We start from the raw sequence: 25,207 nt of genomic DNA on the forward strand, positions 1-25,207 counted from the left end.
ACTAATGAAGCATTGTACATCGTGCAAATCAAATGTTTTGTTTTTACATAAATACTGAATACAAATTCATTGTGTATCATCTTTGGCTCAGCGGCAGCACTCAGCTATAAGTTGGAAGGTTATGGGTTCAAGCCCCAGTCCAGAGGCCGCAGCACATAATCCAAGGTGAGACTTCAGTCCAATACTGAGGGACTGTTGAAGCTTCAGAGGTGCCATATTTTAGCTGAGATCTTAAAATGACTACTCAAGGGGTCGTAAAAGATCCCATGGTACTATGTGAATTTGAAGAGCTGATAAGTTTTCTTGGTGTCCTAGTCAATGTTTACCTGTCATTATCTCCGCTAATTGTAGCGTCTTGCTATATGGACTCTTCTTTATAGTACAACAGTGGCTACATTTCAAAAGCACTTAATTGACCATGAAACACTTTGAAATGTCTTGATAAGGTGAAAGGCACTACATAACTGCAAGATCTTCTTTCTTTTATAATAGCACAAATAGCTGAGCTGAGGTAAGGTGGAAGGCAATGCAATGTTGGGTGCATGCATTTTTTTGCTACTGAATATGCATTAGGAGCAATGTAAGATTAGTGTATCATAGTAATGTGCTGATGGATCCATTACATGATCCTCAATGAAAACAAGCTGGTGTGAGATCGGAAAACCGAGGGAAGGGGCAGAAAAAAAAGAAATGGAAGGGTTCTCATACCAGGCTTTGAACTCATATCCTAAAAGCAGTGTTGGTAGAGGCCTGGGAATCTGTTTTCTAATTTTGGTTAAAAATGGCAAATAGCCACTGTTGAAATGATTACTGAACATGCCCATTAAGGAAGTCTTCGTAGTCTTCTGTATGTTAACAGCAAGCCTTTATTAACTACATGTAAGTATACATATATACAGTAAAAGGCACATGCATGGAGCTATCTCCATCTTTAGATCTTAACATGTCTCTGCCCAATGCCACACTGACCCTAGGTCCGGGTCATGTGCCTTCTTACATCACTGTGTGAGCAGTACTGTGCTCGTCCCACATTAACCCTGTATATACCAGACCCTTATGCTACACCTCATACCAAGTGTTTATCCCATGGATATAGAGTTTTATTAGTTTATTTCAAGTCTTACTTTGTGATAAGTCTTCTGCATTTACCTTATTGTTACAACCTTAATGCTATTCCAACACTATTGCTATTAGCATTAACAACATTCTCACCACCCCATCTCCCCCGCTTCAAGTCCTTGAAGTTAGAGGTTCAAGAGGTCTGGAGACCTTATAACCCTTCCACATCTCGTTTGCCATTCTGTCAGAGGAGTGGTGGGCTCTGTTGGTTCTGCTTCTTGTTGTTGGCTTGGAGGTTGGATTGGCATTTGTGTATGCTTTCATTCTTTTCTTCCAGTGTTTTATGTTGACCCACGCCTGGTCAGTTTCGCCGTTGCATTGATCCACAGTTGCTGTTACTCTTGATCATTTCTTGCGGAGTGGACGAACACGGTATTCATCTCCTTGGCGCTGCTTTTTCTCCTTCTTTCTCTGTGTGGGCCATCTCAAAGTCTTGTGGCTGAGGAACAGCAATCCTGTGGCGAGAATAAGTTTTAGTGGTACACTCACCTCTGCATTTTGTTATCAATGGTGAGAGACTGATACCAGGTTCCAGCATCGATTGTGGTTGTGGCATGCTGGCTAGACGTTTCAGTGTGCCGAGTGGTTGCTGTGTCAACCAGCTGTACCATCATCATAGTTGGAAGTAGAAGCTTCTCAGACTGATCATTCTCTGGTACCACTTCCACTGGAGGTGTCATGGTAATCCTGTGGGCGGTAGGTTGGTCTGACCATTGGGGACTTTGCGGGACCTGGAATGATAATGGGCAAATCTGCTTTGCAAAGGGGGAAGAGAGATCAAAGGTGAAATCTGAGTCTGAATACTCTTTAGCGTTTTGGCTGGCTAACGACGGTGGTAGTCTTGACCTCCTTCACTGTCTGGAGGAGATCCAGGGCGATGCAAGAATCCCTGCTCAGGAGAGAAGGCGGCTGATTACAGATGACGTACATCAGCTCAAGGATTTGTTTCATGCCATATGTCGCATTCTTTCCACTGATCGATTTTTCCTTGGCAGAGTATAATTCCTCCGTACTACCTTTCAAGCTCACATTCTGTAGTTGCATTTCTACTAATTGTTTTTGAAAGATCTCACGCTCTTCAGTGAGAACTTCTCCCTTCACTTGCCATTCTATGTTCCTGATTTTCATCTCTTCATACACCTCTGGGAATGTAATGTTTTTCCAAGGTTCCTTCCAAATGTGCAACTGTTTCCTTCAGTGCTGCGGCCTCGTTCTTGGACCTCTCAGCTTCCTCCTGAAATATTGAACATCCAAGTCTTCTCTGAAAACTGGTTCATCAGTTCTTTTAGGGTGGCATTAAATTTATTTTGTTTCACTTCGTAATGTTCCAGAGGAACAAACTTAGACCTGAGGAATCCTTGTAGTGTGTGAAGGTCCTTCAATAGGTTTTCTTTTTCGTTGCAAAGCTTAAGTACTTCATCTTGAGTTTTTTTGTCTCAATGAGTTTGTTCTACTGTTCTGCCATTCTGCTGCTCATGTTGCTGGAGGGTAGTTTACTGTTTTTGAATCTGATCCTAAAGGACAATTAGCTGCTCTTTCAACTGTTTATTTTCTTGTTCAATTCATCTTCTCACTCCGCATTTCAGTGTATTGCTTTGTCATTACTGATAGCTCCAATGCAGCTTTCTCTGAAATAGCATTCAAAGTCTTTCCCAACTCCTCGTGTTTTTCCAGGGATACGTATCGGTTAATCAAAGAGTCTTTCAAGGCAATGGCTTCCTTTCTCGTGCCTTTCTTGTCTGCTATCGTGCCTGGCTATACTTCAGGTCGAGTTCTTCCAACGTAGCTTCGAGACGAGCATTCTCTGACTGTACGTCTGCTTTTTCTTGATCCGCCCCTCGTCATTCACTACCAGCTACTAGTACTGGTCTAGAAACGTGTCCAAGTCTTCGAAACGGAAATCATTTGTGACTTCTGCCTCAGACTTCCCATAAATATATATTACTGGGGCTTCCGGAAAGCCCTGCACCTCTCTGGTGCCCTTTTGTGGTTTGTTTGAGTGTTTTCTTTTGCTTTTTCATCATTTTGCTGGGGCTTTTCAATGCCTCTTTTTAAGCTCTGTACGCTTCTCCACTTTAAGATTTTAAAAATTCCTCAAAGGTTAATAATGTTTAATTGACACTAGTTGAGGACTCATCAATGTACTGCGCCAGGGTTACATTGTCAGCAAGTTCACCAAACAAGGATAAACGGTATTAATCTAGACTATTTATGATTTCTTACTGAGACAAGATGTTGCCTAGAAATTTAAAAATTCCATTCTCCAGGACATCTAATTTTTCATTTGCCTTGGCCCTGGGATGAGTCTAAACTGATCTGTAAGTTGCATTTTTGATCTATGGCAATTTAATATTTAATCCGCAATCGCAGCTTTAAATGTTGTTAGCCTTTTAGGAATGGCTATACAGTAATCATTTTTTTTCCTCTCTGCTCTTCTGTAGTTCCAGCTTTAAATGTCATTGCCCTTTTAAGAATGGCTGTACAGTAACCATTTTTTCTTCCCCAAAATGATTCCCCAGCAGCAATTTTTTATTCTCTCTCTCTATTCTTCTCACACTTGTCAGCTTTGGCAGGCCCCTGGTGTGACTGCGGGATTTTCATTTTAATTCATCAACTGCTCTCCCTGCAGAAAACGTTGGAAACAAGTTGTTTATAATGAATTTTTAAAACAGACAAAAGATATTTGACGGCAAGTTTTGAACTCTGCCTTCCATTTTTTATAACTTCTTTCTCTTCGGCGGAGTTTGCTGCAGTTCTCTAAATTTCAAGATGGCGTCACCAGACTCTTCGGAGACCAAGGAGAGTTCCTGCACCGGTTTTGGCAGGGAGCGCAAAATGGTGGTGATGCACTCCTGTCTGAAACCTTTTTTAACAATGGCTGCGTGGGTCAGCTCTCTGCTGACTTGATTTATTCAGTAATGTAGCATTGCAAGTAGTGGGGCTTTTAAATTAACCGCAGGTTTGCTGTTTAAGGATTCTGACAGTCATGAGGTCCCAAAAATTAAGTTAATCATTAATTTTTTTTTCTTTTCAACTCAGAGGCCATATGTTGAGGCTCGCAGTCAGGGATCAGGATTATGGACGGGTTTCATTCAAACAGCACTTCTGACTGAATTAGCAAAAGGGGCTGCAGCCTGGAAGTTAAAAAGATTTATCTCACCTTTGCAGGTTCTGTCGACTCTGCACTCTGAAGCTGGACTTCCAAAGAACATTCAATGAAGTCTAATGCTGCAGGAAAACGTCTCCCTTTAGCTTCCAGGTTCTTCCATCTGGAGCTTTTCTGACAATTTTTCTCAGTATCTGTAGATTCAATTGGGTGTTTTCTTCACTTCAGAATCCGTTTAAGATTGTCTTCTTTGTATTTCAGCATTCTTGTGAGGTTGAGGGTTTTTTTGATCCCCAGCTGCCACCATGTTGTAATGGTGTAGGTTACAAACACATCTGTTAAGGAAGTCTTCGTAGTCTTCTGTATGTTAACAGCAAGTCTTTATTAACTACTTGTAAATATACATTGATGCAGTAAAGGGTACAGGCATGGAGCTATCTCCATCTCTAGGTCTTAACATGTCTTTGCCCAACACCATACTGATCCTGAGTCTGGGTCTTCTTACATCACTGCTTCAGCGGCACTGTACTCAGTCCCACATTAACCATGTAAATACCAGACCCTTATACCACAGCCACAGAGACACTACTGAAATAAAGAAGTATGAGGAAAGAAAAAGTTGAAGTGTCTCAGCCTGACATAGGTGAATCATATTGAGAGCAGCAACAAATTGGATCACATCATCAACTGATGACAATATTTATTAAATAAGCTTTTAAACATTCAAACTGCTGTTCATTGCAAATTCTTCTGCCTGCTCACTCAACAAGAACTTGCACCTTATATTAATAATAACATAATAAAACATTCCAAAGTATTTCAGAAGTGAAAATAACCAGGCACCTAGCAATGATGGAAAGAGAATTAGGGAGGTGACTCAAGGTATGATCAAAGAGACAAGTTTTCAACTGATTTTTAAACAAAGGAAAGGGTTATCACATAAAAAGTGGAAACTTTACTATATCAATGAGAGTCTATTCATCAAGCTACGATTTCCCTACAACATCTGTTATCACCAGGTATGGGACTTCTGACATAGCCAACCAGAATGATATGAATAACATGCTTTATAAGGTTTACAAGGCTTTAAATATCTTTTTTTTAAGAGAAAGCGCAAATCTGTTTCAGGGAGTGAACTGTCACAGGTTTGCAAAAATCTTCAAGATAATTGTTACCTAGAAATAAAAATCTGAATTTATTTTAAACAGCCTAATGCAGCTGATAATTAATTGGCTGATTTTGTAAGTAATTTTTGTTATGAATGCAAGGATTTATAAGATGATTATGTTTTGAGACTCTCCTTAATTCAAGGTAAAATGGAGGAATGAAGAGGGTCATGTGATCTTTGAATTCTGCCCAACAACCGTAGGTGGCTTGGTTACCATAGAATTGGGGAGGGGACCCAGTTTGAGACTTAATGGGAGCAAAGTGTAAAATGTATGAAAACAAAGGCAGGAGCAGCTGGGTTAACTGTTGTTAGAACCATATCTTTAAGAACTGTATTTTCTTTTACAATTTGGAAGGATATTGCATTATTTGGACAACTGAGAGCTGACCTGGATTTTTTAAAAATCCAAAGTTCACCTTGGACTAGAGCAAGTTTGCCTTTTCCAAGAAATCACATGATGTCAGCTAAATGACCAGCTTGCCAATTGCAGAGGAGAGCTATTTGTCTATCTGAACTGCAAACACTTTAATTAATGGGGGGAAAAAACTTTTTAAGGCAAGGCCTGGTGATTTACTGGAAATCACCTGACAGAGAGCTTTATGTTTTGGACTTGTTGCTTTGAATACAGTTGGGAATGAACTGAAAAGCGAACAGCTGCCCAGCACACGCTCTCCTTGCCTTGTGTGAAATACAGTATGGTTATCAGTATCCAGCTAGGAATCCTCATCTCAGGGGAGCTCATCTGTATTTGGAAACCCGAGAGGCTGAGACAAGAAGGACTGGTCCGGCTCTATTTCCCTCCACGCTGAAGCAGTGTTGGTGAGAACCTCCAGACATCTACTGGCGCTAGCAAATTGTCCTCACACAAGGGAACGCCAGATTTGACAAAAATGTCAAAAACCTGGTGAGTGTGTGTGTGTGTGTGTGTGTGTGTGTGTGTGTGAGAGAGAGAGAGAGAGAGAGAGAGAGAGAGAGAGAGATTGTATGTGTATACACATGTGCGCACATGTTGGGGAGTTTTAAAAGGGATAGATAGTTACACTTCCTGATTACAAATTGTGTTTTAATCAGTTCTTGCAACTTGTTTTAAAAACTAAGTTTCCTTTTACAATAAATCAATCATTCTGAGTTTATTGAAAAAAAGCCAGGTTAAAGCCTCTTTCATTCTGGGTCAGACAGTAATGAATATTTGACCATTTTGATGAGTGAATTAAACATTTAATCTAATGGTGCAACCTGTGGAGTAGTGGGGCTAGATAAACTGCACACTCCTCCCATCGCGGTCGTAACACTGTAGACAGGTTTTCAGTCTCCAAGTTTCTTAACAGGAAATAAGAGGGGGCACGGTGGTCGGGGGTGTCTCACAGAGACAAAAAGCTGCAAATGGTGTGGTCAGCAGAAGGAAAGGCTCTGAGTCCTCTACGAACTGAGGCAGAATTCAGGATGGTCTATGGTTGAAGAGACGCATCCTGTAGCGGTCTAAAGACTCTAGAAGATTTACTCTGGCGAGGCTGGAAGAACTAATCGCCAGGATGAATCTTACTGCTGAGAGTCAGTTTGGGAATTCTCTGAAAATTAAGGGAAGCACCTTTTGATGGTCACTTGACATTACAACTTGGTAAAAAGGGGGTCTGTGAACCCACTGCAGTGGCTGCGAACTGCTTTTTTAAAGACTGTAATCCTGTGGAAAACGTATTGTAATGTATATGTCTTGTACTGTTGGGTTACCAGTCATGTTAAAGCATTAATAAGGCTTATCTTTTCAGCAGTTAGAATATTAAATGCCTACAAAGTAATGTTTAGTCGAAGTTACTTCTAGTTTGTTACAGTAAAAGTGTGCGATTGCTTTAAGTTGGTTAAGTTGAAGTTCAAGTATCCTTCTGAAAGTTATTGGTCTCTATAGGGATCATGACATTTTGTTTCCATAGTATATCAAGATTAAGTGCTTCAATAATCGCTGGCAAAATTGATTTAACTTTGCCTTTGGGAGAGTCAATTATAGTAATGACATTGAAAAACAAAGAAGGAATAGTTCCCTTCTTCTAACTATGCTTCAGTTCTGCCGAAGGGCCATGAAGGCTCGAAACGTTAACTGATTTCTTCTCCGCCGATGCTGCCAGACCTGCTGAGTTTTTCCAGGTAATTCTGTTTTTGTTAAGGAATAGTTCTATCTGAAAACATGAAAATGCATTAATTGCAATGATCCAATGTTTCACTCATTGTACCTTTATAACTATGTGTCCTTTCCTTGTTCCACTACGATCCAGTTCTCTATGCTCTTTCACCATTACTATCTCCCCTTCCTCCTCAACCTTGTGAGTGTTCTTCTCCACTTGATTCAGAATCCGGCAGTAATCCTGCTGAGCTATACTTACAAACTGTCACAAGATAGAAAAAGAAACCAAAAAATGGTTAGATTAAGCACATTTTATAAATTAAAGCCAATTTGTCAAGAGATAGAGCCCCAAGTATACTTAAACTTTTACACACATTTAATGAGTGACAGTGAGATTAGATTAGTTTAAGATGTTTCTGCACAAGACAATCATATTTCTTGGAAGTTCCTACTTAAAGGCTGCAAAAATTGTAATTGTAAAATTGCATGTCTTTTTCTTATTGGGTGTCACAATAGAGTGCAAGTGGAAGCAACTATAATATGGGCATACTTCCCACACGTTTCATTCTGATGATTATTGGGGCACATAAAACATACCAAAAATGGACTAGGATACCAACAGATTAATTGTAGGTTTCCTGTAACTTGTGTGCTCGAGCAACCTTTTCAGATATCACAACATAAAATAAATAAAGCACATCACACTATGTCAGATCATTATGCATAAACAGCATCACAAAAATTCCACTTAACAGATGATCAATAGGCATGAAGATTTAAAAATTGAAAAGTTACCCATGTACACAAGTGACACTGCACTACTATGTAAAAGTAAAAGAAAAATCAATTTTCTTCCTTCCTTTCCTCAAGATGTTAACTCATGCTACTTAACCAGAGCCTCTAAGAAATGATCACTGTTCACAAACAAGCTCAGATAATAAATGTTGGCAGACTACTGATTTAGATGGGACGGGAAGGTTACAAACTCATCTGATTCTGTCCTGACATACTCATTTCTGCAGATGTTGCTGAATTGGAATAAGGGAGCCAATATTGACCACACTATAGCCCATAGACGCTGAGGCTAACTGCAGACACCCATGAATACATGGCTAATTCAGCATAGACCAGGCATCAAATTAAGAAGTTTCCATCTCTATCATTCAGTGTCACGTTGCCTGGTGCATGTACCCCACTGAGGTATCAGTATATCCAGTACCACGTGAGGCTTAGAGAACCCTCAATTGGCGAGTACAATAATCTTAACCTCATGAACAGAATCCGTGGAGTGACAATCACCATCGGATTGCCGCTCTACTTCTATTTTCCTACCTTAGTCTGAAGCTCCACATTTCTCGTCTGTACTTCTGACCTGGGCATGCTGAGAAATGAGGAACATAGCTGCACCTGGAGTCTTTCAGTGCAGTGTAAGAGCGCCGGGGAATTGAAGCCACGTCCTTTTTTTACAGCATTAGCTGCTGTTTTCCAGTAAGTTTAAATGTCCCAACCACATTGACAAGCTAGAGGAACAGGTAAGTGTGTAAGGTAAGTGGATGAGGGGGGAGTCAGGGAGGGGTAGTCAGGGGGGTGGGTGTTTGTCATTTATGGCAGGAGGGGTGGGGGGGATGAGGTTACTCAGTAGCATAGTCACTTAGGAGTTAGAACTGGTTTTAATCATTCTAACTTCTCCTGAGTAACTATTCTGCTAAGTTAAGTTGGAACCATCTGAAATGTCTGACCTTAAATCGGAAATCCAGAGGGTTCCAGGTGCAGGATAATTGCCTGACAGAAGTTGAAACTTCCTGGGCAATTCCTATGCAGTCCTTGTGCGGGGATTTCTGAGGGGTCCCCCAGCACTGGGTATTCTGGAGAACAGAAGATCTGGGCCCATATTTTATAACACTAGAAACTAGTAAGTCTAAAAATGTCAGTGCAGATTTACTGGTTACTTAATGACAACAGTTGCAGTAATAAACATGCAAACAAATCTTAGAGACAGCGGGGATGAGGAGGCCTCTTCAGATTTATGTACTGTTAGTGTTATCTATCCTACATTTTTCTACAGTACACTGTGATCATAACAATTGAATGTACCTTGCACTTCCACCTAATCCTCCCAACCACCTCCAATGGACTGCAATGGTTCAAGAAAGATGAACAACAAATGCTGGCCTTGCCAGCGATGCCCACATCCATAAAAGAATAAAATAATAATAAAATGTTACCCTCCTCACTTTGTAGGTCATTCTGATTATCTCTCAAGAGAATTCCATCAAAACTGTTGAAATCTGCTTTCTTTGGGTAGGAGATGGGTGAAGAAGACCAGACAGAAACTATCAGTCTTGACTAGTATGCAAATTCTCATCTTAGTCAGGTACCTGGCACTAACTGTAACTATTCACTGCCAACATGCACACATTATCAGTGTCAAGAGCCCAGCTGCTTTCAAGGAGATGGTCTAATTATTTCATTTTGTTTCACAGTTGCCCAGGAACTAGTCATCACAGCAAACCCTCCAACTGTGGCTAAATTAGAAATTCTCTTGCTAAATTTTCAATAATCAAAGTGCTCTTGAACCATGTTCTTACCTGACAATCATCTGCTTTGGTCCTAACAATTCCTTTCATGTATTGTTTCTCTAAGGAGGGGGAAATACCAAAACTGTTTCCCATGCAAAGTATTTCAGACCTTCCATGGGAGTCGATGATTTCCACTGAACCGTTTAGAATAACATACCAGGACTCCAGCTGGAAGTAAAGCAAAATTGAATTGGAGGAAAACTGTGATTTAATGTATGCACAAGTCACTCAGTGTTCATATAAAATCATAAATTTAAAAGCCTCAAATATTCTAGGAATCTATCCTCTGCTACAATACCCATGACAAACAAGAAAGAGATTTCTGCTCACTGCTATTAATAGCATTGCCATAAACATCTTATTTTTCTACATATTTACAATTTTGCTAATGAACAGAATCCTTCCTCAAAGTAATTTGAGAAAGAGACACACTGAAAATGACCTGTGTCATAAATTGGTGGCTTTTAACCATATTAGCTGCCCTAACAAATAAAGTATAAGAGCTTGGATCAATTACTATTACTAGTCTGAAACCTGGTACAGTCAAGCATGGATAAAACTTGGCAATGTAAACACCATTCTCATTTTCCAAAAGAGGGAGTCTCAGCATCAACATCTTTGCAAAAAACAAAATAGTCAAGAGATTTATAACACAGAGTATTTATGAGGTATTTATGAATTGCTGCCATATGCTTCCCAGCGGCCAAATTTAAAGTAACCCTGGTGCACTACTTGGAGTTGGCTGATTGCCTCATACTCAGTGGACCAGGAAAATTGATAAAGGTAGATAAGAGGAGTTTTTCCTTCCTGGGTTTAAGGAATAACAGAAAAATGAAAATGGGGGCTTTCAGTGGCATTTTGTAATTTAACTGTGAGAAGGCTGAAATTAACTTGCATTGAAATAAGATCAAACAAACAACTGGCAGTATCCTCAGCTGCATCATAATGTGATCCTGTCATTATGCAGTAATTTTTCCTCAGTCAGTTCAATATATTATTTTGAAACAAAGCTTTCACACTTACACTTACAAAAAAAATCAAAATGTAATTAAAAGTTATGCTCAAATTATTTAGATGGGGCCCTAACAGAAAATCCTCTGCTTTTGGAGTAGCTACCACAATGAAAACATGTACTTATTTTGCAATATAAGCCTCAGGTTTTGTCTGATATCAGCCTTTAATGGATTTTACCTGCCCCTAGTTTTGATTTTACTGGGCTGTCAACATGGTTATAAAAACAGGAGACTGGATTTGAAACGGTCAGAAGGTGTGCAGTAGAATAGTACTGGAATGCCCAGGAGAAGCCCTGAGAACAACTGGAACGAAAGAATAAGGAACACTGCAATATAGCTCTTAAATTTGCTATTAAAAATATAAAAGCATAAGAAACAGGAGCAGGCATTTTGGCCCCTCAAGCCTGCTCCGCCATTCAATAAGATCATGGCTGACCAGGCCATGGCTTCAACTCCACTTTCCTGCCTGCGCACAGTGGGGGCTGTGCCATTGACCCCCACATAACCCTGGACTCCCTTGTGGATCAAAAATCTAACTCAGCCTTGAATATATTCAAGGACTCAGCTTCCACTGTGCACTGGGTGCAGATAATTCCAAATACTAACAACCCTCAGAGAAGAAATGCTTCCTCATCTCTGTCTTAATTGGGTGACCCCTTATTTTGAAACTTTACCCCCTAGTTTGCTATTTCCCCCATGAGGTGAAACCCCTCTCAGCAACTACCCTGTCAAGCCCCCTTAGAATCTTGTATGTTTCATTAAGATTGCCTCTCATTCTTCTAAGCTCCAAAGAGTATAGGCCCAAACAAATCAACCTTTCCTCGTAAGACAACCCCTTCATCCCAGGAGCAAAATACTTCCATTAGTTATTCAAGAATTGAAAGTGAAGTACTCTTGCACACATGTTCATTTGTTTACAGGCAGCAAAACTCAGAATAAGCCTCATTCAAATATTTCAACAGTTTTTATTATTTGCAACAATTCTTGCAACACCATGGATCACAGGGTCCAAATTTGATATCTCCACTTCACAAAACTCCTAATCTAACCTTCACTGCTGAGAAGCATTGGAGCCCAAGCCAATTCCAGAGGGGTCAAGAGAAAACAGAAGGAAGAATCATGTCGACTACTCCCAGGCAGCTTCCATTTGGCTCAGCTGTGTTAACAGAAGCTTGGGAAAAGATTGTCTTGGCCACAGTCAGCCTGAAGCCAGAGAAGCAAACAAGCATTAAGGAGAAAATAGAAAGGCTGCAAACTTCCCTTCAGATAAAATGAAAATAATTTTAGTGAAGTTTCACGAAATATAAATATTTTAAAAAAACAGATGATTGTAGTGGTTACCTCTTTTCCATCATCAGTTATTATTGCTCCTGCATGTTCCACTACCTCGAAGATCATGACCGAGCACAGTTCGCGCCTGACAAACATAGTCATGTTGGCAAAAGCAGGGAGCTGATGCATGAACTCCAGCAGTTGTTCTGCAAAATAATACACATTTAACTTATATTACAGAGACATACATTTCCAAAGAACCACCTCCAGGTATACTATATTAAGTTATGTCAAGATCTTTCTCAATCGCGTCTATTGCATTTACAGCCAACATGCTGAGAAACCTCAGTAACGTTTACACTGGGCTGACTTTCCCCCCCATCGGGGGGGGGGGGGGGGGGGGGGGCGGGCGTGCACAGGCGCGCTTCCGACCGGCACTCCCGATCGGAGGCGCCGTGCCGTTTTACGTGGGTGGGCCAATTAAGGCCCGCGTAGCATGATGTCCACACACAATCGCTATGCACCCCCTGTGCGGGCGAGGGGGGGAGAATCCCAAAATCGAGTGTGCGCTCTTTCGTGCATGCGCACGAAAGAGCGCACTCATCTCCCTGAGGCTAAGTGCTGCCTCAGGGAGATCAGCTCAAAATGTACAAAACCTAAAAATAGAAAAGTAAAACTTCCCAACATGTCCCCTCATGTAACACTGTCACATGAGGTGGGACACGTCCATAATTTTCACAAAAACGTTATTAAAATTTTTTAACACCTACATGAAACCTCATCCCACCCATGGATGAGGTTTCATGCTTTTTCTAGTTTGCGCTGGGGCTCCTGGCCTGCCCGCCAACCTTAAGGTTGGACGGGCAGGTCCGATAATTACATAACTGACTCTGTCAATGGCCTCTAATTGGCCATTGACAGGTCGGCAGGCGCGCAGCTAATTTTGCTGCGCCCCCGCCTTACTGAAAATTTAAATGGGGCGCGGTGATGTCAGGAGTTCCCCCTGATGTCACCGTGCACCATTTTACACGTCGGCGAATGGGCCCCGCCCCCACTCACCGACGCATAAAATCCTGCCCACTGGCATTTTCCCCACTGGGAGATTGAACATCATGTGCCACTGCCCACTATTTACTTTTCAGTCCTGTATTATTTATATTGTGTAACCCTGGATATGAAATTAGCATATAGAGTCCTTCTTTCCCTACATTTATTTTGCTGTAACCAGCTCATTAATCTGACAACATCTTTGCAGAGTCAAAATTTCTTGAGGTTATCATTGGTTTTCTGAACCTCTAAGCCATTGTGCTGTGGAATGTAGCCTATAGATAGAGGTTTGCATGTAGTCGGTTGCAATCCTGTGATACAAAGGTATTTTCAAATTCTAACTTGAAATAAATCCACTAATGATTTGAAAATTTTCAGACAACTTCCCATTTAAACTGTGCTAAACCATTTCATTTTATTATAAAACTGTTAACTCTTTTTAAAAAACTGGCTGAAAATTTGATTTAAAACCAGAGTGGAGAATCTTTTAGCAACATTCAGAAATAAATGGCTGCTGCGCAGAACACAAGGATTCCTGTGCTACTTGCACCATAAAAACATGTTAATGAAGGCAACTGATTCTGAATGTGTAATGTAGGATGCAAGGTTATACACTTGGCTTGTAATTTCATTCAATTTACTGGGGAGGGAGGAAGAAATTTGGCAGTTGGCTAAAGGGTTTTATACATTCTATGACTGAAGCGGTTGTGAAATAAGTGACCTTGGTGGATCAAATATCCTGTGTTATTTGTTGCTGTTGCAGAAAATAAAAGCTCATGGTGTAGGGGGTAACATATTGGCATGGATAGAAGATTGGCTAGCTAATAGGAAGCAGAAAGTTGGCATAAATGGGTTTTTTTCTGGTTGGCAGGATATGTCAAGTGGTGTGCCACAGGGATTAGTGCTGAGCCTCAACTTTTTACAATTTATATAAATGACTTAGATGAAGGAATTGAAGGAATGGTGGCTAAATTTGCTGATGACACAAAAGATAGGTAGGGAAGTAAAGTGTGAAGAGGACGTAAGGAGGCTACAAAGTGACATTGATAGGTTAAGTGAGTTGGCAAAGATCTGGCAAATGGAGTATAAATGTGGGCACATGTGAAATCATTCATTTTGGCAAGAAGAATAAAAAAGAGGTTTATTATGTAAATGGTGAGCTCTGAGATTCAGCGGGATCTGGATGTCTTAGTGCATGAATCACAAAAGGTAAGTATGCAGGTACAGAAGGTAATTAGGCAAGTTAATAGAATGTTATCATTTATTGTGAGGGGAATTAATTACAAAAGTAGGGAGGTTATGCTTCAGTTGTACAGGGCACTGGTGAGACCACATCTGGAGTATTGTGTACAGTACTGGTCTCATTATTTAAAGAAAGGTGTAAATGTGTTAGCAGTTCAGAGAAGGTTTACTAAACTAATACCAGGAATGGGCGGGTTGTCTTATGAGGAAAGGCTGGACAGGTTAGGCTTGTATCCATTGGAATTTAGAAGAGTAAGAGGCGACTTAATTGAAACCTTTAAGATTCTGAGGGGTCTTCACAGGGTGGATGTGGAGAGGATGTTTCCTCTTGTGGGAGGATCTAGAACTAGGGGTCACTGTTTAAAAATAAGGGGATGCTCATTTAAGACTGAGATAAAGAGCAATTTTTTTCTCTCAGAGGGTTGAGAGTCTTTGGAACTCTCTTCTTTCAAAGGGCGGTGGAAGCAGAGTCTTTGAATTTTTTTTAAGGGAGAGCTAGATAGACTCTTGATTAACAAGAGGGTGAAAGATTATCGGGGGTAGGCAGGAATGTGGGGTTGAGATTACATTCAGATCAGCCATGATCTTATTGAATGGTGGAGCAGGCTGGAGGGGTTGATTGGTTTACTCCTGCTCCTAATTCATATGTACGTATGTTCGTATTTCTTGCTTTCTTATAAAAACTATGAAAGATCATTTTTTTTTAATTGTAAGGCTGGGAAAAAAAGGTGTGTTCACACATCTCAGCAGCTATGGAGTCAAAAATAGTGTTAGGCAAGAAGCAGTGCAGTCTGAACTCTTTCTACTGCAACGCTAAACATTATGCCCTTCAAAACTGCTGCTTCACAGAAAATGGATGTGTGTTGCGGCTGCCTATTTTTGAAATTTTGTTCTTGGGTTTAGGCAACGTTGGCAAGGCAGCATTGAGTTGCCCTGAGGTGGTGGTGATGGGTCTTTCCCATGAGCTTGTGGTGATGGTACTCCCACAACAGTGCTTGTTGAGCCCAATGGCAGGTTGGTGTTAAGCTTCTTGAGTGTTCTTGCTATGTTGGTCAATATTCTACCTTACTTTTGACTTGAGTTCTGTAGATGGCTGAGAGATTTTGAGAAATCAAGAGGTGAGCTAGTCTTTGCATTTAATCATAACAAAGGCTTGATTTTCCAATTTTTGGCAGGGTTTTACGCAGTCTCAACTGCAGTGATTTCATCAGCTGAGCACCCTAATATGAAAGCAATATGTGCAATTGGGATTATTTGTCTCAGGTAATATGCACTTTGTGGGCTCGTGATTTATTCAAAAGGAAACTGAAACTCTGACTTTGAAAAAGATGAAATATAGCTGGTACTTGTCCCCTGTATTCACAGCTGCTGAAACATTTATACCTTAATGTACACCCCTTTTTCCTGAGCTCCATAATGACTCCCATTTCCTGTACAAAAAAAAATCAGACTGGCTGGCATAGGAAGTCATTGTCACATACAAATCCCATTTTTTTGCGTTCAGACTGCCAGGATGAATTTTTCCTCTGCATTAGCTGTAAGGGATCAAAAGGGAAATTGATCTTTGAATTGAAAATGATAGATACTGACACTTTTTGAGTGGGGCAGGAAAGTCTCACTGTAACCAAAAGAAGAAATAACATTACCTTAAAATTTCAAATTTAAAAGGCAACTACAATGAAAGAATTATAATTTGGATTGGAAGGCCATTAGCATTTAACAGTAAGGTTTAAATTTGTTTATTTCTGTGTAGCCCAGCTGCACTAAACAGGTGCTGGAAATGGAAACTGTCTGTAGTTCTGTGAAAATTTAAGCCAGTCTTCCAATGATTGTACAAGTGTACCACCTTGTCCAGAAAAAAACACATCACTGAAGACTATGTTTCCCCCTTAATAAAGGTTATTCAGAATATATAGTTCAAGACACTAATTCCACACTGCAACAAATTACGGATGCTATTAATAAACTTGCAGGATTAGCAAAGGATTGGCAAATCAAGTTCAACAAAGAAAAATGTGAAGCAGTATCTTTTGGTAGGAAGAATAGGCAGGTCACTTAGTACTTGGAACCTGCAAGTCTAAGTGGGTAAAGAAACAGAGGGATCTTGGAGTACAAACACACCAATCACTAAAAGTTGTCCACAGATTAACAAGGCCACCAAAAAAGCAGGTCAAGTACTATGCTTTATTGCTAGAGAAGTAGAATTGAAAAATATGGAAGTTAAGCTAAATCCGTATTGAACCTTGGTTATACCACACTTAGTTAAAGCGTGCAGTTCTAGTCGCCATATTAGAAAGAGGATAGAGGCATTGGCAGAGATTTGCAAGGGTGAATCCGAAAATGTGAGGATATACCCCTCTCTGAATGGCCTCTGAAATGGCCTAGCAAGCCACACAGTTGTATCAAACTGCTATGGAAAAGTTGATAAGAAATGAAACCAGACAGACCACCCAGCATCGAACTTGGCTCCAAAAATAACAATGGCGCACCCAGCTCTGTCAACTCTGCAAAGTCCTCCTTACGAACATCTGGGGACTTATGCCAAAGTTGGGGCAGCTGCCCCACAGACTAGTCAAGCATGGGCCTGACACAGTCATATTCATTGAATCTACCTTACAGAAAGTGTTGCAGACACCATCACCACCATTCCTGGGTATGTCCTGTCTCAGTGGCAGGACAGGCCCACCAGAGGTGGCAGCACAGTGGTACGCAGTCAGGAGGGAGTTGCCCTGGGAGTCCTCAACAAGGAGTCTGGACCCCATGAAATCTCATGGCACCAGGTCAAACATGGGCAAGGAAACCTCCTGCTGATTACCACCAACCGCACCACCCCCAACTCACCCCCTCAGCTGGTGAATCGGTACTTCTCCATTTTGAACACCACATGGAAGAAGCACTGTAGGTGGCAAGGGCACAGCATGTACTCTGCATGGGAAACTTCAATGTTCATTTCCAAGAGTGGCTTAGAAGCATCGCCACTGACTGAGCTGGCCTAGTCCTAAAGGACATAGCTGCTAGTAGGCTGAATCTGTAGCAGCTGATGAGGGAGCCAACAAGGGGGAAAAACTTACTTGACCTCGTCCTCACCAATCCACCTGTCACAGATGCATCTGTCCATGACAGTATCAGTAGGAGTGACCATCGCACAGTCCTTGTGCAGACGAAGTCCCATCTTCATATTGAGGATATCCTTCATCATTTTGTGTGGTGCTACCACTGTGCTAAATGGGATAAACTTTGAACATTTCTAGCAACTCAAAACTGGGCACCCATAAGGCGCTATGGGCCATCAGCAGCAGAATTGTACTCAACCACAATCTGTAACCTCATAGCCCTACATATTCCCCACTCTGCCATTAACCTCAATCTGGGGGATCAACCCTGGTTCAATGAAAAGTGCAGAAGGGCATGCCAGAAGCAGCATCAAGCATACCTGTGTCAACCTGGTGAACTACAACATAGGAGTACTGGCATGCCAAACAGTGGAAGCAGCATGCGACAGATAGAGCTGAGCATCACCAGAACCAATGGATCAGATCAAAGCTCTGCTGTCCTGACACACCCAGTCATGAATGGTGAAACTAACAAGAGGAGACTTCACGGATATCCCCATCCTCGATGGTGGGGGAACCCAGCACATCAGTGCAAAAGACAAGGCTGAAGCATTTGCAACCATCTTCATCCAGAAGTGCCGAGCAGATGATCTATCTAGGCCTCCTCCTGAAGTCCCCACAGATGCCAGTCTTTCAGCCAATTCAATTCACTCCACGTGATAATGAAATGGCGGAAGACACAGTCTACTGCAAAGACTATTGGCCCTGACAACAATCCAGCAATGTAACCGAAAGACTTGTGCTCCAGAACTAGCTACGCCAAGCTGTTCTAGTTCAGGTACAACACTGGAATCTACCCGGAAAAGTGGAAAATTGCCCAGGTACATCCTATCTATGAAAAGCAGAACAAATCCAACCTGGCCAATTACTGTCCTATCAATCTACTCTCGATCATCAGCAAAGTGATGAAAGGCGGCGTTGACAGTGGTAATCAAGCGGCGCTTACTCAGCAATAACCTGCTCACTGATGCCCAATTTGGATTCCGTCAGGGCCATCCATCTCCTGACCTCATTACAGCCAAAAGAACTGAACACAAAGGGAGGTGAGAGTGACTGCCCTTGACATCAAGGCAGTAATTGACCGAGTGGGCATCAAGGAGCCCGAGCAAAACTGGAGTCAATGGGAATCAGGGGGAAAATTCTCCACTGGCTGGAGTCATACTTAGGGCAAAGGAAGATGACTGCCGCTGTTGGAGATCAATCATCTCAGTCCCAGGGCATCACTGCAGGAGTTCCTCAGGGTAGTGTCCTGTGCCTAACCATCTTCAGTTGCTTCATCAATGACCTTCGCTCCATCAAAAGGTCAGAAGTGAAGGTGTTTGTTGATGATTGCACAATGTTCAGCACCATTAGCGACTCCTGAAGCAGTCAATGTCCATTTGCAACAAGACCTGGCCAACATTCAGGCTTGGGCTGCTAAGTAGAAAGTAACATTCTGCGACACAAGTGACAGGTAATGGCCATCTCCAACAAGAGAAAATCTAACCATCTCCCCTTGATATTCAATTACATTACCATCACTGAATCAACATCCTGGGGGTTTCTGTTGACGAGAAACTGAGCTGGGCCAGGCATATAAATAATATGGCTACAACAGCAGGTCAGAGGCTGGGAATTCTGCAATGAGTAACTCACTTCCTGACTCCCCAAAGCCTGTTCACCATCTACAAAGCACAAGTCAGGAATGTGATAGAATACTTTCCATTTGCCTGGATGAGTGCAGCTCCAACAACACTCAAGAAGCTTGAGACACCATCCAGGAAAAAGTAGCCCGCTTGACTGGCATCCCATCCACCACCTTAAACATTCACTTCCCTCCACCACCAATGCACAGTGGCAGCAGTGTGTACCATCTATAAGATGCACAGCAGCTCTCACCAAGGCTCCTTCGACAGCACCTTCCAAACCCATGGCCTCTACCACCTAGAAGGGACAAGGGCAGCAGATGCATGGGAGCACCACCACCTGCAAGTTCCCCTCCAAGTCACCCACCATCCTGACTTGGGAATTTATCGCTGTTACTTCATTGTCGCTGGGACAAAATCTTGGAACTCCCTCCCAAACAGCACTGTGGGTGTACCTACACCACATAGGCCGCAGCAGTTCAAGGAGCTGACTCACCACCACTTTCTCAAGTACAATTAAGTTTGGGCATTAAATGTTGGCCTAGCCAGTGACACCCACATCCCATGAAAGAATAATTTTTAAAAAAATACAGACTGGGAAAGGATGAACTGGTTGGGTCTCTTTTCTCTTGAAAAAAGGCCGAGTTTTAACCTCAAAGATCTTTAAAATGATGAGGGGCTTTGATAGAGTGGATACAAACAGAATGTTTTCACATGGGCAAAACTAGAGGCCATCAATGTAAGATAGTCACCAAGAAATCCAATCGGGAATTCAGAAGAAACTTCTTTACCCAAAGAATGGTGAGAATGTGGAACTCACCACTACAGGCAGTGGATGAAGTGAATAGTATAGATGTAAATAAAGGGAAGCTAAACAAGCATGAGGGAGAAGGGAATAAAGAGGTACGATGATATATTTAGATAAGGAAAGAAGGTAGGAGGCTCGAGTGAAGCATAAAGGCCAGCACAGACTGACTGGGCCAAATGATCTGTCTCTGTCTCTATATCCTAAGTAGTAGGGCCTTCAGCAGGACCTTCTTGCTTATTTTTCAGTTTTTCTGGATTATGGTCCAATTCTTGTGATGTTACTTCTTTGTAAGAGTGAAAGGTAATTTTATTTCTTTACAGTTAAATAGATACTAAAATAAGGGAACTGAACCCAAAGCTTGCAACAGAAAATCTATCACCTTTTCCTTGTAATTTTTACCTTCACACTTCTAGAAGCACTAACCCCTGCTGGGGTATGGCACCACATGTGCTTGTGGCAGTCAGCACTTCAGACTAACAGTCATTCATTGTGTGAGAATCTAGATGGCAAGCAATGACTAATTGACCTATCCATTGGCACAGCCAGCACAATCATTCTCTTAGTCAATGTACATTTTACCACAGCAATTCTGAATTGCAATGAGGTGCAGGATTTTTCCACTCCCTAGACTGGTGATGTCATTTGTCACCCCCCACATGACTAACTCCACTGAGATCAACTAACTCAGCACAAAGCAGAGATGACACCTGTGACGTTCCAGATTTGCAGTGTACCTACCAAATGAACCATGAGGCACTTCTAGATTGCTTTCTAAAATTGTGGCCATTGCTCAATGAGAATTTGAGAACTAATTTTCCTGTTTTATATGTGTGCATTATTCATTAAAGTTAATGAACATAACATATCCTGCTTCTGACATAGCATTTACTACTGGTAATAGAGAAATTGTGGCACTTCAAAATCATTAATTTGCCTTCAAGAACTGTGAATTTCCACAGTTAAAACTAATCATTCAGTGGTTTTAGATAAAATGCTTTTTATTGAATTTATTAAGCTAAATTTCAAATCAGAGGGTTTGAGAGTTGTTAAAGATCTCAAAGTGAACCCTCTCTGGTCAGTTTTGTGTTTGAGCAGGTACCAATACTCCAGCCAGCTTATAAATCACATTGGCAATTATAATCAAATCACATGCTCCAAGCATTGCAGGAGAATTCTGCCATCCAGATGCAGCTGCACACGGGGAGTGGGGGAGGACAGGAAGAGGGGGAGGGTGGGGATAGAGGAATAGAGTAGGGAAAAGAGTGGGGGAACACGACGATGGGGGGAGGGGGGCAATGGAGTGCAATGAGGGGTTGTGGCCAGGTCAGAAGGCGGCAGGGCCACAGGGAGGCGGGGACAAGGGGCTGGGTTTTGTGTGGAGTGGCAGGGGGCAGGCACATAAAAAGGGCGGGTGCCCAGCCAACCTCCTCCCTACCCACCCTGAGTTCACCCCCATAACACGGTTGGTGGGCAGGTGCCGAAATCAGTAGTCCACTTGCCATATGTAAATAAATGATTAAGGGTTATTAACAAGCCAATAAAGCCCAATCATATGCTGCCGACACATAGTTGACGTGGGCAGGCAGGTGGTAGTGGACAGCCTATTTTCTTTAAAACTTTTTAAAAGGGTGGAAAGGAAGAGGGTGGCTACCAACTTTGGGGGGTGCCTTCATACATCAGGGGCAGCCCCCCTAAGATAGTAATCCCCCTTCCTTCCTACCAGCTCTCCAAAACCAACCCACCACCCCCTCCCTAACCTGGCCAAACCCTCCCCATCTAATACCCAGCCTTGCCTCACTCCAGGATCCATTGGGCTTTCCTCTTGGGACTGGTTACAGTTCTGGAAGCACCCACTACTCAGCTCTTGGGCTGACGGAGCTGCTAGCCACTCAGATTGGCCGGCAGCTTCCAAGGGTGGGGCTTCCTCCCCAGTGAGGGGTGGAAGTCCCACTGTGAGCCAATTTAGCCCGCCCACAACATATCATGGCTGCAGGGCAGCCTTGCACAGAGTGAGTTGGTTTCCAGCTAACTTTCCTTCCCGGGGGTGGGGGGAAACGCCCCCTCCCCCCCTTAAAATGTAGCTCAATGGCTGAGAAAGTATGGAAGGGAAGTGAAGGTAACATAGTACAAGTTCACTACATAGCTGGTCATTCTGAGTGACAGCACAGCTGGATTCTAAAGATGTGAAGTGGACAGCCAAACAAGAATTCTGGGACCCCAGCAGGATCTGAAACTGAGTTTATAAAAAGTCACCTATGGGTACAAGGACAAATGCAGTACAGGACTTTTGTGAAACCTTGAGATTAGGATTCCAGGATGTGACATCTAGGGGAGAAAAAGTCCTTATTTTAGCTTTATCGGTTGAGTCTTAAAATGTTTTGGGAAGCCACAGATGAACGAGCAATAGGCACAGTTTTTCTCCTTCTACAGGTAGAAGCAAACTTGTATTTAATATAGTGCCCTTCATAACCTCAGGAAGTCCCAAAGCACTTCACAACCACTTAAGTACTTTGGAGCGTAATTGTTGTTATAAGGTAAGTAAACACCACAGCCAATTTGCTCATAGCACCACAATGCCCACAAAGACCAATCAGATAAATTACCAAATATTCTGTTTTAGTGATGTTGGTTGCAGGATAAAGCTCGGTCAGGACACCAATGAAACTCTCCTGTTCTTCAAGTCGTACCATGGGACTTCTTACATCCACCTGAGCAACAACCATAGCACCTTTAACAATAAAATTCCCAAGGTGCTTCACAGGAGCATTATAAAATAAAGTATGACGCTGTGCCACATAAAGAAATATTAGGTCAGATTACCAAAGATTGGGTTTAAAAGGAAGGTTTTAGAAAGTGTCTTAAGGGAGGAAAGTAAGGTAGGGAGGTGTAGGGAGGGAATTCAAGAGTTTCGAGCCCAAGCAACTGAATGCATGGCCATCAATGGTGGAGCAATTATAAGAGAGCAGAATTAGAGGAGCACAGATATCTCTAGAGGGTTGTGGGGCTGGAGAGGATTACAGAGATAGGGAGGGGCAAGGCAATGGAAGAACTTGAAAACATGGATAAGAATTTTAAAGTCAAGACATTGCTTGACCGGGAGCCAATGTAGTTCAACTAGCACAGGAGTGATAGCAGAACAAGATTTGCTGCGATTCAAGGCACAGGAAGCAGAATTTTGGATGACCTCACGTTTACAGTGGGTAAGATGAGGGCAACCAGCAGGAGTGCACTGGAATAGTCGAGTCTAGAGATAACAAAGGCATGAAAGATGAATACAAATGAAGGGCACACAATGCCTCAGCTGTTACACTCAAGTGGATGCAAACTGTTACGCAGCACTATTCAAAGAAGAGGAGAATCGCATTGAAAGAGGTATTCTAATAGTGCAACACTCCTCAGTATCACTGATGTATCAGTCTAGATTGTGCTTAAATCTCTGGTGTGGGGTTTCAACCCAAGACAGTTAACTTAAAGGCAAGAATGCTACAACTGAGTCAAATCTGAGGTTTATAAATGCTTGGAATTAAGAGGTATCATGAAACTAAAAGAATGAATACTACAGGTAAAATAAATAAATACTAAGTATATCAATCAATTTTAAAAGGAGCAAGTTATTTTAAAAATCTGATAATGCTGGAAATCCATAATAAAGATAGATGAAAGTTGGAAATACATAGGTCAGGCAAAATTCATTAAATTTTGGAGACAGGTTAACGTTTTTGGTGCATATCTTGAATCAGAATTGATAACCCAAAGTAAGAGTATAGTAGGATTGAAATAAATGGAGGGGAAAACATCAAATATTGCAAAATAAAGAGGGAGTTAATGTTTTGAGTGACCTGCCAACTGTTTAACAGAAGAGTTAGATGATAGAAATCAGTAAAGCATTGGAAAGACATTAAAAGAACATACAAAATACCCAAGATGGAAGAGAACACAAAAATACAAGAAAATGGCAAAAGTGAAGAAAAGAAAAAAATTGGGAAAAAACTGAGAAGGCAGGAGGTAAGAAATGAATGTGAACAAAACACTGGTGGGCTGATTTTCAGTTGGAAAAATTAGTATTATGGGCAGCAAGAGCCTAAGTCAGGACTTGTAGGTAGCCTTCCTGCTCTCATAACCCTAACGATCAGCTTGCTATAATTTTGTAGAGATCAACTGCTGGTCGGCTTACGTATCTGCTTACACAAAGCATCAGGCCTCTTTCTGATATAAGTCAAGGTTGTAGTGATGTTAATAGGATCCCACTGCAACTATTAGGAACACAGGGGGTGGAGCTTGCAATGCAGACACGCCAACCAATAGGTACAGGTCTTCCGATCAGGAAACAGCCAGAAAATGTTAAAAATTGTGGGGAATTTTTTCCCCAAAGATATATTGGGCTTGTTGCTTCCCTGGACTTCCCCTGCCTCTCAAAGCAATTACTGGTATCTGCAAACCACTGCTGGCATCCCAATGGGCCAACATTCCTCAAGCCCAAGTGCCGTGAGTTGCATCAGGCACTTGGGCTTGTATGTTTGGCAACCTGCAGCAACAAGCAAACAACCAGCATGCTACACTAACCCAAAAGTCAAATATCAACTCCAGGCAGAAAAAAAATGTCAACGTTAAGGGCACAGGTGCCTACAACCCCTTACTAGCACTGTGGTCTGACAATGGATCAAGGTTTAAAATATTTCCCTGCCCCTCATGTCTTTGGACATATGACCAACACCCTTTACCATAAAGAAAATGAAGCATATAGCTGAAGTGTCAAGTTACTGAAATCAACAATGAGATCTGGCAGAAGAGTGTCCCCAAAAAACTAAAATGCTTGTTCCTATTGTTTGTATAAGTTGGATAAGTGCAGGGTGTCAACAATAGAAAGGTCAGCATGGCATGTTTTGACTCCAGGGAAACCCAGGGTCATTAAAGTTTATCTGTCTATAATAAAAAGTCCCTATATTTGTTAACACACTAGCATGGTATTTCAGTTGCAATATAAGAATAAACTGCAGCC

The 25,207-nt window shown here is 41.8% G+C and overlaps 1 protein-coding gene across 9 annotated transcripts in view; it reads right to left on the reverse strand.

Moving 5' to 3' along the window:
* Positions 1–25,207, reverse strand: part of LOC144685938 (rap guanine nucleotide exchange factor 6-like) — a 412,496-nt gene that overhangs the window by 99,216 nt on the left and 288,073 nt on the right. For all 9 annotated transcript variants that reach the window (XM_078550986.1, XM_078550991.1, XM_078550990.1 and 6 more), the window contains 3 exons: positions 12,443–12,579; positions 10,098–10,256; positions 7,619–7,771 (listed from right to left, as the gene is read on the reverse strand). In XM_078550986.1, coding sequence (XP_078407112.1) covers positions 7,619–7,771; positions 10,098–10,256; positions 12,443–12,579 — 449 coding nt within the window. The remainder of the gene's footprint in view (positions 1–7,618; positions 7,772–10,097; positions 10,257–12,442; positions 12,580–25,207) is intronic.

Source organism: Cetorhinus maximus, chromosome 10 (genome assembly GCF_964194155.1).
Source record: "Cetorhinus maximus chromosome 10, sCetMax3.hap1.1, whole genome shotgun sequence".
In the NCBI taxonomy this organism is placed as follows: Eukaryota; Metazoa; Chordata; class Chondrichthyes; order Lamniformes; family Cetorhinidae; genus Cetorhinus; species Cetorhinus maximus.